Source organism: Nyctereutes procyonoides, unplaced genomic scaffold, assembly GCF_905146905.1.
Source record: "Nyctereutes procyonoides isolate TBG_1078 unplaced genomic scaffold, NYPRO_anot_genome, whole genome shotgun sequence".
NCBI classification, from domain to species: domain Eukaryota; kingdom Metazoa; phylum Chordata; class Mammalia; order Carnivora; family Canidae; genus Nyctereutes; species Nyctereutes procyonoides.
Window position 1 is genome coordinate 12,756,215 of NW_026575025.1, and position 14,457 is coordinate 12,770,671.

At 54.2% G+C, this 14,457-nt stretch overlaps 1 protein-coding gene across 4 annotated transcripts; it reads right to left on the minus strand.

The window, feature by feature from the left end:
• Window positions 1-4,804: 4,804 nt before the first annotated feature.
• LGALS12 (galectin 12) lies at window positions 4,805-14,001 on the minus strand. 4 transcript variants are annotated; one of them, XM_055315059.1, is made up of 9 exons: window positions 13,538-13,998; window positions 11,806-11,894; window positions 11,468-11,681; window positions 10,528-10,647; window positions 9,952-9,990; window positions 9,326-9,352; window positions 8,740-8,828; window positions 5,978-6,063; window positions 4,805-5,433 (listed from the first exon to the last, which is right to left on the minus strand). In XM_055315059.1, exons 1-9 carry the CDS (start codon window positions 13,604-13,606, stop codon window positions 5,168-5,170), a joined length of 999 nt encoding a protein of 332 aa, XP_055171034.1. In that variant the 5' UTR covers window positions 13,607-13,998; the 3' UTR covers window positions 4,805-5,167. The 4 variants fall into 4 exon arrangements, with proteins under 4 accessions (XP_055171034.1, XP_055171036.1, XP_055171035.1 ...); XM_055315061.1 differs by having other exon boundaries at window positions 5,978-6,128; window positions 13,538-13,997; XM_055315060.1 differs by lacking the exon at window positions 9,952-9,990.
• Window positions 14,002-14,457: the final 456 nt, after the last annotated feature.

A 14,457-nucleotide genomic window follows, 5' to 3' on the forward strand; every position in this document is an offset into this window, starting at 1 on the left:
CACGCCATGTTTTAGGATCTTGGCCCCCTAATTTGGGGTGTCCCCACGTTCTCTGGCATTGCTACTTTATCTTCCCCTCTACCCTATCCTCCCATAGCCTGGATCCCATTTCTCAAGCCTGGCTCTCAGCCGTCTGGTGGCTAGTCCCTACCAAGGGCTGTGCTGGCATCACATGAAGCATCTTCTTTCCTGCAGCAATTTCATATGTAAAAGGGTCTGGAAATTTCCAGAGTCTTCAAGGCCTGAAATAGTCTCAATTCTGGCTGCAGTCAGAATCTCCTAGGAGCTCTTAAAATATTCTGAGGCACAGGCCCCACCCCCAGATACTCTGATTTCATCGCTCTGGGGTGGTGACCAGGAAAGAGCATGTTTTAAGAACTCCCCAGATGTCTGGAATGTGTGGTCAGGAAGTGGCTGCGGGTGGAAGTAGCTGATCTTACTTTGAAAGTGTTTGTTTCTTGGTCCAGGAGATTGCTTTGCTATTTCAGTTTAAACTCTACTTTTAACAGAGTGTTGCTAATATTTAAGTAATGAAAGCAAGATTCTTTCTCTCATCATTTCATAAATTAATTGAACTAGCTCTGAGTGGTTATCATGTTCTTACTTTCTACATTTTTATTTTTAGTTTCTATTTATTTAAGTAATCTCTACATCCAATATGGGGTTTGAACTCATGACCCCAACATCAAGAGTTATATGCTCTTCTGAGCCAGCCAGGCCCCTCTCCAGACTAGTCTTTTTAAGTTGGGTTTGCTAAAAAAAGACCACAGGCCCAAAATGGTGTCACTTAGACTGAGTTCCCAAGCTGGGGCTGTTGTGCCCAAGACTGCGAATCCGAGAAACCGCCAAGGAGCCGACACCGACGCAATCACACGAGGGTCTATTTACAAGCTCCAGCTTGGGTCCAAGTATACCCCACGCAGCGGGGCAGGGACTTGGACCCCGAGACTAAGAGGCGTAGCAGCTTTATAGGGGCCAGTGGCCAACGGGATACGCAGAAAGTTGCACAGTCAAGCTGGTCCGCTGAGCCGGATTTCCTGTTAGGGTGTGCCCTGGTCATTGACGAGGGCAGGGCAGTGCCCTAAGTAATAAGCAGGTCAGCGCGAGGCACAGGGCGGGTGCAGCCCAAAATAGAGTCAGTCCTGCTCTGCTTGTCCAGGGGTGGGGGGTTTTGTTCAATTTCCTGGGTCCCACAGGGCTTAATACCTGCTCATGAATGGTTTAATAAAGCCAGTTTGATCTCCAGATTTCCTTAGTTCAGTTTTATTATTTAACAAAAGTATAAAACTTTTAGAAGAAAACAAAGGATAAATCTTCATGTGGCAAAGAATTCTTAGACATGACGTTAAAAGGACAATCCGTACAAGAAAAAATTGATGAGGGACCCCTGGGTGGCGCAGCGGTTTGGCGCCTGCCTTTGGCCCAGGGTGCGATCCTGGAGACCCAGGATCGAGTCCCACATCGGGCTCCAGGTGCATGGGGCCTGCTTCTCCCTCTGCCTGTGTCTCTCCCTCTCTCTCTCTCTCTGTGTGACTATCATAAATAAATAAAGAAAAAAATATTTTAAAAAAAGAAAAAAAGAAAAAATTGATGAATCAGAACCAAAGCTAGACTCCTGCTCTGTGAAAGGAGCTGCTTAGAGAATGAAAAGACGAGGTGGGGAGACATTTAAAAAATACATGTTTTTGTTAATAAAGATTTTATTCATTTATTCATGAGAGACACACGGAAAGAGAGAGAGGCAGAGGGAGGAGCAGGCCCCATGCAGGGAGCCCGCCGCAGTTCTCAATCCCGGGCCTCCAGGGTCACGCCCTGGGCTGAAGGCGGGCGACACACCGCTGAGCCACCGGGGATCCCCTAAAGATTGCTTTTTAAAAAAAAACTGAAGAAAATAAAAGAGAAAACAGGCGCTGCACCAGAGAGCAGATGCGCCGCTCACCACCTTCAGACCTTAGGGAAAAGTAAATCGACACCACAACTGGAGCGTGCGCCGGCGGCGTCGGTGGCGGCGCGGCCCTCGCGGTCTCCTCGGCGGCCCGGCGCCCCCGCCCCGTCCCCGCCCCCGCCCCGTCCCCGCCCCCGCCCGGCGCCCCCGCCCCCGTCCCCGCCCCCGTCCCCGCCCCCGCCACCTGTGCCCGCGCGCCGAGGCCCGCCAGGGGTCGCCGCCGAGGTGGGGGCCGGGCGGGCGGGCGGGGCGGGGCGGGGCGGCCCGGCGGCTTCCCGGAGCCCCGGGCCCGCGGGACGCGCCCAGGGCGGCTTCGTTGGCGCCGCCGGGGGCCGGGGCCGGGGCCGGGGCCGGGGCCGGGGCCGGGGCCGGGAGCTCACGGCGGCCACCCCGCCCGGCGGCTCGCTCGTGGCCACGCACGGCTATACCGGCGCCGGGCTCCTGGGCGGCCGGGCGGGCCGCGGCCCCGACACCCCGCGGCGCCCCCGGGGCTCCCCGAGGCCGACCCGGGCCACCGGCGGGCAGGGGCTTCGGGAAGTCCGCGCTCGCGTCCACGGCCACCGTGCTGGAGTCGCCGGGGCGCCCGCAGCCTTCCCAGGCCTCCGGCGGCGCCGGCACCGGGGACGTGGCCCTGGAAGCCGTGAGGAAGCAGCCCGGGCGCCAGCCTGGCCGAGCCAACCCCGGGCCGCCGTCCTGAGCGCCCGCACCGGCTCCCGAGGCGCCCGGCTCGCCGGAGGGCCCGGCTCATCCCCCTCCCTCGCCTCCCCCCCTTTCCTGTGGACTAGGCCGGCTGCAGCGAGCAGAAGCTGTTGGGTTCTTTTGTATCAAAATAGCAAAGCACCAAAAAAGGAAGTGGAGAGAATCCCACTCTTTCCTGTCCAAGCCACACGCAAGCCCTCCCGACACCCTGGGACTGTGTGCCTTGCACCAAGTGGACAATAAACTCCAAGCAGCCAGTGGCAAAAAAACCCAAAAAACCCACAACAAGATACCCCTACACACCAGTGAGGATGGCTAAAATAAAGAATACTGACAGCAACAAGTACAGAGATGCAGAACACCTGGAAATCTCCCACATTGCTGGTGGGAATGCAGAATGGTACAGTCACTCTTTGAAAAATAGTTTGGCAGTTTCTTATAAAATCAAACATGCATTTATCATATGGTCCAGAAATTCTACTACCAGGTTTTTACCCTAGAGAAATTAAAGGTTATATTCATCAAAGACTTGCATGCAAATATTTTTAGTAGCTCTATTCATGACTGCCAAAATCTGAAAACCACCCCACATGTTCTTCGATGGATCAATAGATAAGCAAATTGTGGTACAATGGAATACTGCTGAGTAATAAACAGAAATGGGTCCCTAATACATACAGCAAGATTAATCTCGATTTAGATTAACCTCAAAAGGGTTAATGCAGGGGCACCTGGGTGGTTCAATCCTTGGTTTTGGCTTAGGTCATGATCTTGATCATGGGGTCATGAGATCTAGCCCCACATCCCACATTGGGCTCCCCACTCAGCAGGGGGTCTGCTCCCCCCCCCCCCCGCCTCCCCTCCCCTCACCCTTGCTCATGCACTCTCTCTCTCAAATAAATAAATTAATCTTTTCTTTTTAATTTATTTGAGAAAGAGCGACAGCACTAGTGGTGGGGAGGGAGAGGGAGAAGCAGACTCCCCGCTGAGCAGAGAGCTCGATGCAGGACCCCATCTCAGGACCCTGAAATCATGTCTGGAGCCAAAGGTCCAGATGCTTAACTGAACCATTCAGGCACCTCTAATCTTTTTTTTTTTTTTTTTAAATAAGGATAATGCAGAATGAAAGAAACTGGATTAAATAGGTCAGATACTATGATTCCATTTATGACATTTTGAAAATCAAAATGTCAGAGTGGAAAACAGATCCTCTGGTTGCTGGGGTTAGGGGTGGGGTGGAGAAGGTATAGTTACAAAGCAGTGATACAAGAGAGTTTTTTGGAGAGATGGGGCTGTTATACATCCTGATTGTGATGGTGATGGTTACACAAATCCACGCATATATTAAAACTCAGAATTTTACCCATCTCCAAAAGTCAATTTTATTGGTTTTTTTTTTTAATTATTTATTTATTTATGATAGTCACACAGAGAGAGAGAGAGAGGCAGAGACACAGGCAGAGGGAGAAGCAGGCTCCATGCACCAGGAGCCCGACGTGGGATTTGATCCTGGGTCTCCAGGATCGCGCCCTGGGCCAAAGGCAGGCGCCAAACCGCTGCGCCACCCAGGGATCCCCCAATTTTATTGTTAATAATAAAAAATGAGGAAAACCACTAGCAGTATAAAATGCAGCTTATAACTTCCAAGCCACTATAAGAAAAAAAAAGGTGGGGAGGGTGATTAAAGATTTCAGCAATCCAGTAGCAAGCAAGAAAGCTGAAAATATAGGGAAAAAATAGCACAGGACATGGAAAACACAAAATCTACCTGCACATACCAGGAATCACAGTGGTGGAACCATGGCCTGGCACTTGGCCATCCCACTGGAGCACATTTCCAGCCTTCCTTGCGCCCAGAGTGGCCTGTGACCCACTGCTTATGGAGGAGATGTGAGTGTACACAGGCCATGCCAATCCCAGGCTGGGGCTTCTGAAAGCAGGTGGGCCTTGTATACATTTTCTAGTTACTTTCTCAGTGACTGAAACCTAGGGTGGTGGTATCCGAGACCCAGCCACCCAGACGATGATGATGCCCCAGAAATGGGGCGCCATGGCTGGGACCCTCCCAAAGGTCCATGGGGCTGCTCCACAGACCAGGACCATTTTCTCCAGAACTGTTAGATGAGAAGGAAATGCATGTCTCAATTCTTTAAGCCACTGTACTTTTTTAAAAAAGATTTTATTTTGAGAGAGAGAAGGGTGTGCTCAAAAGCAGGGTAGGGGCAGAGGGAGAGGGAGAGAGGGAATCTCAGACTCCCTGCTGAGCACGGAGCCCAACATGGGGCTCCATCTCATGACCCTGCGATCACCACCTGAGCTGAAACCAAGAGTTGGACGCTTAACTGACTGAGCCACCCAGGCGCCCCGAAGCCACTGTACCTTTGAGTGTCCTTGCTAGGCTGTTACACCTGCCCCCTGTGTAGGCCCTAAAGGAGGATGGAGCCAGGTCCCAGGCTCCTGGTGGGTGGAGCCTTTTCACACAGTTTCCTTCCCTCTGCTGTGGGGCCCAAAGCCCCTGCTGACTCAGGTGGTGGTGACAGGCATACCTCTAATCTTTTTGAAGGGAGGAGAGCTGAGCCACCTATGGGGCGCTAGGCACGGACTAGCCCTTCTCTTCCCTGGCGGAGTCCCTGGCTCACTTGTCAGTAGTGGACACAGTAGAGCTGGACGCTGCCGCTGATCCGGAGCTCCCGCAGCTGCTCTAGGGCCTGCCGGTGCAGACTGATGGCTCCCAGGCCCTGCCCATTGAGCGCCAGCTTCAGGCCTCCCTCCTGGCATAGGAGCAGCACCTGGAAAGGGCAGCAGGGGCCTGCAGGCTTCCAGACAGACTCTCCACCAGCTGCCTGACACCCCACCCAGTAAGCCCTCCCCTCGGAGGTCACAAAGACCCAAACCACAGGGCACCCAGGGTGGGAAAGAACAGGATGCGGTTGGGGAGGGGGGCGCCCAGCTTGTCATCAGACCACCGCGATCCCAGCCCTGGGCCTCGGTTTCACCATCTGTGCCTGTTGCATTCTCTCCAGCACTGGTTCTCAACTCTGGCTGCACAATGGAGTCATGGGGGTGGGGCACTGTTTTTTTTTTTTTTTATCTTAAATAACACTAATGCCAGGGGCTGCTCTGATTAATTAAATCCATGTTTTGGAAGTGGGATTGCTGGCACCCACATGGAAGGTTGAGAGCCACGGGGTGGATGTTTCTTCCTCCTGGCAGGCTCTGGCTTCCCAGCCCCACAGTCCTCCTCCCCCTGCCCCAGGATGTTCCCCTGTCTCCCCAGGGGAATGCTGCTCTGTGCCCACTGGGGAAGGATGAGGCTACTTGGCTCTGACTGACCTCGAAGAATCGCTGTGGGTAGAAGATGAAGGGGGCTGAGATAAGCTTCTTGCATCCCCAGGGCGAGATCCAGGCCAGAGTTCTGTCTGCGAAGGAAGCCCTAAGCGTCACAGGCACGTGCGCAGCCTCATCACTCAGGCTCAGTGTGAAACTACGAGAAGGGGCCAGAGAAGGGGCTCCCTGACTTCTCCAAGCTGTGGCTGCTGGATCTTGAGCACCGAGACAGATGTGGGAGTGCAGCTGGAAGATTCAGCAGCTCAGAGGGGTGGGAACACCTGAGCGAGTCCCAGGCACACCTGACAGAGTCCCCACATTGCCACCCACCAGTTAGAGGACCCTGGGAGAGCAAATTACCTTGCCTCGTTTCCCCCTCCTTGGGATGGGGAGAATTATATAAGTAGTAGCTAACATTTATTGGGTGCTATAGGCCAGGTATACTGTGGGGGTTAGAGCTAGTCTATCTGGCTTCAACCCTGCTCTACTGCTTTCTAGTCCTGTGAGCTTGGGGACGTCACTTCATGGCTCCGTGCCTCAGTTTCCTGATCTGTAGTATGGGGAGAGGAGTACCATACCTGTCTCATGAGTTGTGTTGGCTGAGTTAACATGTGTAAAGTGCTAGAACAGCACCTGGTGTAATAAGCGCTCAAATCACACCTATTGTTTAACAAATCTTACTGTATAATACAATACCTCTCATTGATAGGAACAAAAGAGGTCATGTACATGAAATCTACCAAGTGCGCGGCACATAGTGGGTGTTTTTCGGAGTCCTCCCGGAAATCCAGTGGCTTGAGGTTCAGCAGCCCATATAACTGACAAGGACAAGAAGTCACCTAGCTGACCCTGTCACTAGTATTAGCTGTGGGGCTTTGGGTTGGGCTGGGAACAATATAGGACCCAGATTTGGGGGACTTTCTGCTGCCTGGCCCCTGCCCCTCATATGGCAGCCACATCCTGTTTCCTGTTCTGGGACTTCCAAAGGCACCTTAGAAATCACACTCCTGAAGCTACTGGTGAGTGACGCCTGGGCAGGAAGTGGTCGATAGTGGGCAGACCAGGTGGCACAAGGGACACAGGGCGGGGTGAAGCCAGGAAAAGGTGAACCTTGGGCCAGCCTTCCAGGGACTCCTGTTGGATCTATTCTAGGAGGACACCCCAGACAGTGGTGAATTCCATGCCCTCCAATTCCTACTCCCTTTGTCCATTTCAAGCCGCAGTTGCTTCCGGAAAACAATGGTGACAGCATTTATTGTGGGCTTGCTGAATGCCAGGCACTGTGCTAAGTCTTGATGTTGGTGGCTCCTGGTGGAAGTGATCTGTAGAAATGTCCTGGGTGGTCCATAGTGTTCTTCAACATCCAGGTAAGACCATGTTTCAAAACTGAGGAAGTTTATATGAGAGATGGCTTTGTGCTCCTCTTTTTAAAATAATCAGAAGATCTGGCTCTATGGAAATACTCTTTCCACTTTACCTTCCCAACCCAGGGCTTCACTATTTATGTGATCTGTCTGGCCTCAGAGGGCTTGTGAATTCATGGCTCTTGAGACAGAGCAGTTAAATTACTTGCTGTGTGACCAATCATAACCATTTGACTTTGAGCTAGGATATGAATGTGGTATCATGTCTCCAAGTTTCTGTGGGGGAGGGTGTATCTCTATCACTGGGAACTTGTCCATTTTCCCTCTAGGATTGAGATGATCTTTCTCCTTTTATTCAGATGGGGAAGCTCAGAAGAGGGGTAGTGACTTCCCCAAGACCGCATGGTTTATAAGAGGCAAAAGCAGGAATCCAGCCCTGTCGTGCCTGGCTTTGGAGGTTCATGCTGTCCGGGGCTGTGCTGCATGCCTGCCCCAGAATTCACAGGCTTGTGCAAGAGCATGCAGGGCAAGAGTTTAGTAAGGTCATGATTCTAGGAAAACAAAACTGAAACAGAAAGGAAGGATACAGGGCCTTTCCTTTTCTCTCCTGCCCCTCCACGGAAGTAATTTTGATCGCTAGCACATTTGTAGAGCACTTATTATGCATCTGCCATAATTCTAAGTATGTAAACCACCCTGAAGCTGGCAGTATTATTACCTCTTTCTACAGACAAGGAAACTGAGGCACAGAAAGGCAAAGGAACTGCCTTGAAGGGACACAAGGGTAGCAAGTGTCCTCAGCAGAAGTCAAATCCAGGTAATCCGGCCCAGAAAAGTCATGAAATCCAACACAATTCCAGCAAGAAGGAAAGGAAAGGGGAAAGAAGGAAGGAGGAGTAGGGAGGGAGAAAAGAAGGAAAAAGAAAAAGTGGCTTGAAGCCCGCAGGTTTGAGGAGTGGAGCAGGAGCGCCCCCTGTAGGAGAGATTAGTGTAGTCACTGAGTGGCTCCAAGTTCCTGACTCCGAGACACCCGAATGGGGACCTCCTCTCTGGGGCTGCCTGGCCGTGTCTCCTAAACCACTGCACTGTGTCACCCCAGGAGGCCAAATTCTCTCTCTGGGCCCTTGAAGGACCTTTCCCAGAGCCCCAGCTGGTACCTGCGACGAGAGGCTGGTTGGCCTGATGTACATACAGACAGGGCAGATACTCCCAGAATTGGGGCTGTTGGGGCCCTGGGGGCACTGGCCACTGGATGGTGCTCAGTGGTTAGGACTAAGCACTGAGCACCTTCCCAACCACAAGCTCCACAAAGGAGCAGTGGCGTTGGAGATGAAAAAGGTAATGCTTGTAGTGCTCATGCTCAGCTCCGAGTTGCTTCCCCCTCCCTTCCATCTGGATACTTACTCCTTTGGCTCTGACAAGACCAATGCCCGCAGTACGATGACCTGTCCAGGCCAGAGACCCCGAGGAAGAGCACACGAGCAGGGCACCTTCTGTAGGAGGATAGGAGATGACTGAGTAGGGAGGCACACAGGAGTTTGGGGAGGGCTGCTGCCTCTAGGCCTGCAGCCAGGAGATTCAGCTCTGCTCATTTCTTAAACATCTACTGCAGGCCTCAGCTCTCCCTGGCCTTTTGGGGCTCTGAGCCCCTGACATGTCCCCCATTGCTGCATCCTGAACCACCTGCTCATTGGTCTGCCTCCCCACCAGCCTGCAAGCACCTGGAGGGCTGGGACTAGCTGGTCCCTCTCTCCCAGGGCCTGGCACCAGGCCTGGTACAGAGGAGTAGCAAATAATTGTGTGCAGAATAAGTGGGAAAAAGGGAAGATGAAGCTAGAGCTTCAGCCTGAAGCTGCTGGCCCACCCAGGCAGCCTGCAGGTTTCTATAAAGGAAGGGGGCAGCTTGACGCTGAGGGCATTTCCCACCAGGTAGGGGTGGGACAACACCGGGGAGGACACCACCACCAGACCCAGAAGGGAGGTCACTTACCAGGCTGGGGCTCTTCAGCAGGAAGGGCTAACAAGGAGAGAAACAGGACATGGAAGCCATGCAGTGCTTGCTCAGTGAAAGAGTTCTCAACATTATTATTAAGAACTGGGGGTACCTGGGTGTTGTCAATCTCAGACAATATAGGCGACTGATTAGAGCCCCAGGGGGTCCCTCTTGGATCCAGATGGACCCCAGGTCTGGAATAATGGGGAGGAACTAGACAGATGGTCTGTCATTCACTCATTGTGAATGTGGCCTTGGGCCTCATTACCCCTCCCTCCTGACAAGCCCACCCCAGCTGCTTCCCCGGGTTGTGAGAAGAGAAGTTTTCCCAGCCGAGTGGGATCTCCTGAGAGGACTCCTGGAGCTCTGGCCATCCTGGGCAGCCAGTGCACCCCGTCCATCTTCCCAAGCTGGCCCTGCTGGCTCGGGCTGGGAGAGGCGAATCAAGGCCTGCTGGGGACCAAGAAGGGCTGGCAGTATCCATGGCAACTGTGCAGTGAGGGAAGATGGAGCAGCTGGCTTTCGTTAACTTGGGCAGCGGCCCAGTGAGTGGCAGGTCAGGCTGGGGGAGCAGGGAGCCCTGGTGGAACCACAGAGGCCAACCTGGCTCCCAAGAGACTCACGTATCCAATGGGATACTCGATGCCGCCCTCCGCAAACGGCTGTTGGGAAGGAGAGAAAGCCACACGCGGGATTCAGGACCACTGCAAGCTCTGAGAGTCATTATTTGGCTCCCGCCTACCCTGTCTGTCCAGGGGGTGGGCAGAGGCTGGCTTTGGCAGCTCCTCATTCTCCCTGTAGGCCTTGTCAGTGGTTCTCAAACTTGGCATTTGGCAGTGCTGATTCTTGGGCCCCAACTTAGACTTACTGATTCAGAATGTCTGGTGGCAGGTCCTAGAAATCTGCATTTTTCATAAGCTCCTCGGGGGCGAATGGCAGAGCTAGCTGCTGTTTGGGCCTTGTGGCTCCAAGTGTCCAAGTGATCCACCTCCTTGCCGTGGCCTTCGGGTCCCCTTCTGTGGTCAGCTCCTCACCCCCCTCATATCCTGCAACTTGATGGATCCCCTCCCCCTTGGTTATAGCTGGTGTGACAGGGCCTGCCTGGGGCAGAGGGGGTGGTCCTGGGCCCATCCAGACATCAGGGGAAGTCGGGGGCAGTTGCCATTCAGGGAACTCACACTGGCCCCAAGGGAACTCACATTTATGTTCAGGAATCCGATGGCCTCCACCAAGATGTTGCCAAATATGCCCAGAGTGTCCACACGAGACAGCGGGAGCCGATAGTGGTAGTGGAGAAAATGTTGTCCGTTCACACTCACCTGGATAGACAGACAGACAGGCAGACAGACAGACAGCTCAGCTGCACCTGAGCTGATGTACACTGAATCCATACGAACGTGCCTGGCATCGCTGGGCGCTCTTACCTGGAGTGTCCCACATTTACCTGCACACCAACTCTGAGAGACACATTTGACAGACAAGGTACCCAAGGCTTGGTGAGCTTAGGTGACCTTCCCAAGGTTGCAGGGCTGGCCTTAGAACCAAGGTACCTTTCTCTGTCCCTCTGCCCCTGACACCCCACACCATCCCTCTTTTCACCTCTCAGCAGACCTATCAGCAGCGGCAACCACCCTATCCCAGGTGAGGAAATGGAGGTTCAGGTGGCTGTGTGAACCCCTATGCCACAGAACCCTCCCTCCACTGCTGGCTCTCACCAGCCCCCCTTTTCCCTGGAGAGGTCAAGGTCCTGGCATCTCTCTGGCAGGAGTTCACATCTGGAAAGCCTGGAAGTGGAGTTCTTTCTCCTGGCCTGGGCCCTCCACCACCATGAGACGGGGAAGACATGAGTACCCACCTTGTGTGCTGTCATGAGGCCCTAACGAGCTGATATTTAGGGGCTAGAACAGAGCCCAGCGTATTGCAGGCACTCTTGAAGAGCTTGGTATGACTATGGCAGTGGTGCCCTCTCCAGGGCTTAGTGTACCAGGCCATGTGGGCCCCGGGCAGCTTGGAATGGGGCCTGCTGGCTGCTTGGGTTCTTGAGCCCTCCTGGCAATGCCCCTCAACACAATGATGTGGGCAGCTCAGCGGAAGGACGGACACAGGTTCTAGGCAATGATGTCCATCCCTTCTACTCACCTTCATTTCCTCGTTTCCAAAGAGAAAGAGAATGAGGAAGCTGGCTCCTCTCTGCAGGGTCAGGTGGGGCCACCGGGCCTCGGCTTGCCAGCGCCCGTGCTGCAGGGTGTTGCAGATAACGTGGGGCTTGGTGGTGTGGAAGCGAGGGTTGAAGTGGATGGCGATATCGGGCCGGGGATGCAGGCTGCAGCCGCACTGGAAGTCCACCTGGAACCTGGTGAGAGGTGCTCTCAAAAGGCACCCCTGGTCAGAAGCCCCGAGACCCTGAAGGCAGGGAGCAGCCTCCAGCTCAATGCCCCTGGGGCTGAGCTCCAGCAGTGCCATGGTGCACTCCTTACCTGTGGGCATCTTCAGGGACCATTCCCTGGAGCATGACCATCTTGCCTGCACGCAGGCCGCCGAAAATGGTTGTGACATAAGGAACCACCTGAAAAAGGGGAGAAGGCTATCCATAGAGGGTTGGAGAAAGGGTCTTACTAGGGACCCCCATGTCAGGCAGGTGGGTGGGCAGAGAAGAAGAAAATTTGATTCTCCTTCCCCAACAGAAAAATGTCCTTATGGAGAAAAATTTGTTTTCTCTGAAATGTGCTCTTGCACTTTCTCCCCTTTCCTGGACCTTCACATGTCAAAGCCACGTTGCCAAATTCAGCTCCATTGGCCCCTTGGAGCACCAGCCTTGCCCCTCTCCCCCGCTCCTTGAGCATAGTCGTGTCCTCAGTGAGACCTGATGTCCACTGGATGCCACCCTGGCTTCCAGAGGCCTGGTGTCGAGGTCCTGAGGACTTTTTACTGGCTAGAGCTCAGGATCTGGAAGGGTGGTGGGGGGCAGGAGGCTGGACAAGTTGGGACCCTGATATGAATACTTGGAGAGATACCCAACAGTGGCCTAGCCTACCAGCCTGGGCTCACCTTTCCCCACACAGAAGCTATGCAGAACTCCTAAAACGCAATACACGTTTACAACTCCCTGCCTTTTCAGGGCTGCTTCCTGTGCCCTCCCTCTGCCCTGTGAGATCCAACTTGAGTTTCAAGGTTCTCTGACACCTTCTCCAAGCACTGTCCATCACGTGACTGAGTTTTTCCTTCCCTCCCCTGTGTTCCCAGAATGCTTCACTTGCAGGTCTAGTTTGGCCATTGGCCAGCTCACAGGGAGACCAGGGGGCTGGCTGTTTCTGCTGGAGGCACTGGCCACTCAGAGCTGAAGCCCTGTCTTTCCCTTCTGTGCTCCGCACTAGCCCTGGCACAGGTGTTCCACTAGGTGTTTGCAGAACGAATGTGAACGTGTCGCAAGCACATGCTGACATAACACAAGACTCGCTTTCACGTGCCCTCCAGCTGTCAGCAGCCTTTAGAAGCCCGAACCATCTAGAAGGAACTGAGCCCCAACAATGCTGCCCTTCCAGGACCTCGCAGCTTGCAAAGCAAGGAGTGGCTGTAACCTGGGCAGCTGCTTCACCCGTTGCTCAGGCACCTGGGGAGGTGGGCTGTCAGAGGGCCCACAGCATAGCCAGGCTTAGTACCTCAGTCTCCTCCACTTCCCAGGCTCCAGGCCTGGCCTGTGATTACTGAGCTGAGGCAGCTCACCACCCTCCCCCCAAACCCCCAGGGAGAGGGCCAAGTAAAGAGAAAGTGATAATTAGCATTCATTAACGGGAGCACACAGTGTGCTGGGCATTCAGCCTTCTGTAAAGCAAGGGCAGACTTCAGAAAATTTGCATGGAAAAAAAAAAGACAATTTGCATGGGCCCTGAGCAGGAGGAAGAAGGGAGGGGACCCCCCACTCAACCTCGAGTTGGAGGTTCCAGCCTGATTTTCTTCCAGGCTGGAGATGAGGCTACCCTGGGTACTCAGGGTGCCCCCGCAACAATTCTCCCTAGTAGCCCCAGATCCTCCGAGCCACCCATCATGCAGTAGAGGCACAGCACTGACCCCAGGCGCTACTACTTTTAAAATATAAGGACCCTGTGAGCCCAGTCATTCCTAGGCAAGTGCACCCTCAGGGAGTCTGGGTCCAGCTGGAGTAGGGGGAGCCTTGGGACCTGGAGATTCCAGACCAGAATGGCTGCTCACCGGATGGAAGACAGGTGGCTGCAAGATGAAGATGTCAGGAAGTGGGTCCAGTTTTTCTCCAGGTGACATGGGAGTGGAGTGCCTCCAACTCAGCCTGCAGATCCAGATTCCTGGAGCCCTGCCCTCACTGGCGTTTCCCAGCCAGGATCTTAGGTGCCAGGACAGCTCTCTCCCAGCTGTTAGCCTCACTTGTGCCCAGGTGAGAGGGCAGGTCTGGGCCGCGGTCCACCTCTGGTCCACACCCCAGCTCCAATCCCACCAGCCAGACTGGGGCTGTCAGCAGAAACCCGAGTCCAGAGCAAGAAGCTTGAACTAAGCAACTGACTGACCAGCCCCCTGTCCCCGTGTGCGTGGGGACCTGAAACACAGAGCTGTTGCAGAGGGAGGGCAGAGGGAGGCTCTTTTAGGGCCTTGTGGGGGTTTGTGATTTCCCTGGGCTCCCTGCGGAGTCCTCCCCAGTCAGAGGCAGGGGTGGGGACACAAGTAGTCAGGTCTCAGGAGAAGCCCCACCCCCAGCTTCTTGGACATCAGCGAAGGGCTTCTCAGTCCCTACTCCCCTCCCACCAAGAGGTTCTCATCTCTTCCCCTTGTTCCGCAAACCCTTCCTCCACTTTTCTCTCTTTTGCATGATTTATAGTCCCACGAGGCTCCCTTTCAGCTTCAGCCACAAATGCCAGGGCCCAGCTGCAATCACCAGAAGGGGGGGGGGTGGTGAGAAAGGGGCAGGAGGAGAGACACCCCCCCCACCTCCCTGAGGCGTGCCCGCAGTCTACTCCGCGGTGAAGAAGGCCCGGGTTCCAGCTCAGCCTCTGCTCTAACGTGCTGTGTGCCCTGGAACAAGTCACTTGCCTTCTCTGTGACTCCCTTTGCTCATCTCTGTATAGAGAGGGTGACTCCAAAAGAGTCTGGGGGTGGGCCCA

Excerpts from the sequence above, each read along its gene's own strand:
- LGALS12 (XM_055315059.1), bottom strand. The coding sequence starts at position 13,606 with ATGTCACCTGGAGAAAAACTGGACCCACTTCCTGACATCTTCATCTTG. Across the intron at positions 11,682-11,805 it reads GTCCCTGAAGATGCCCACAG|GTTCCAGGTGGACTTCCAGT; the intron begins GTAAGGAGTGCA and ends ACCTCTCACCAG. Across the intron at positions 9,991-10,527 it reads TCGGATTCCTGAACATAAAT|CCGTTTGCGGAGGGCGGCAT; the intron begins GTGAGTTCCCTT and ends CCTTCCCAACAG.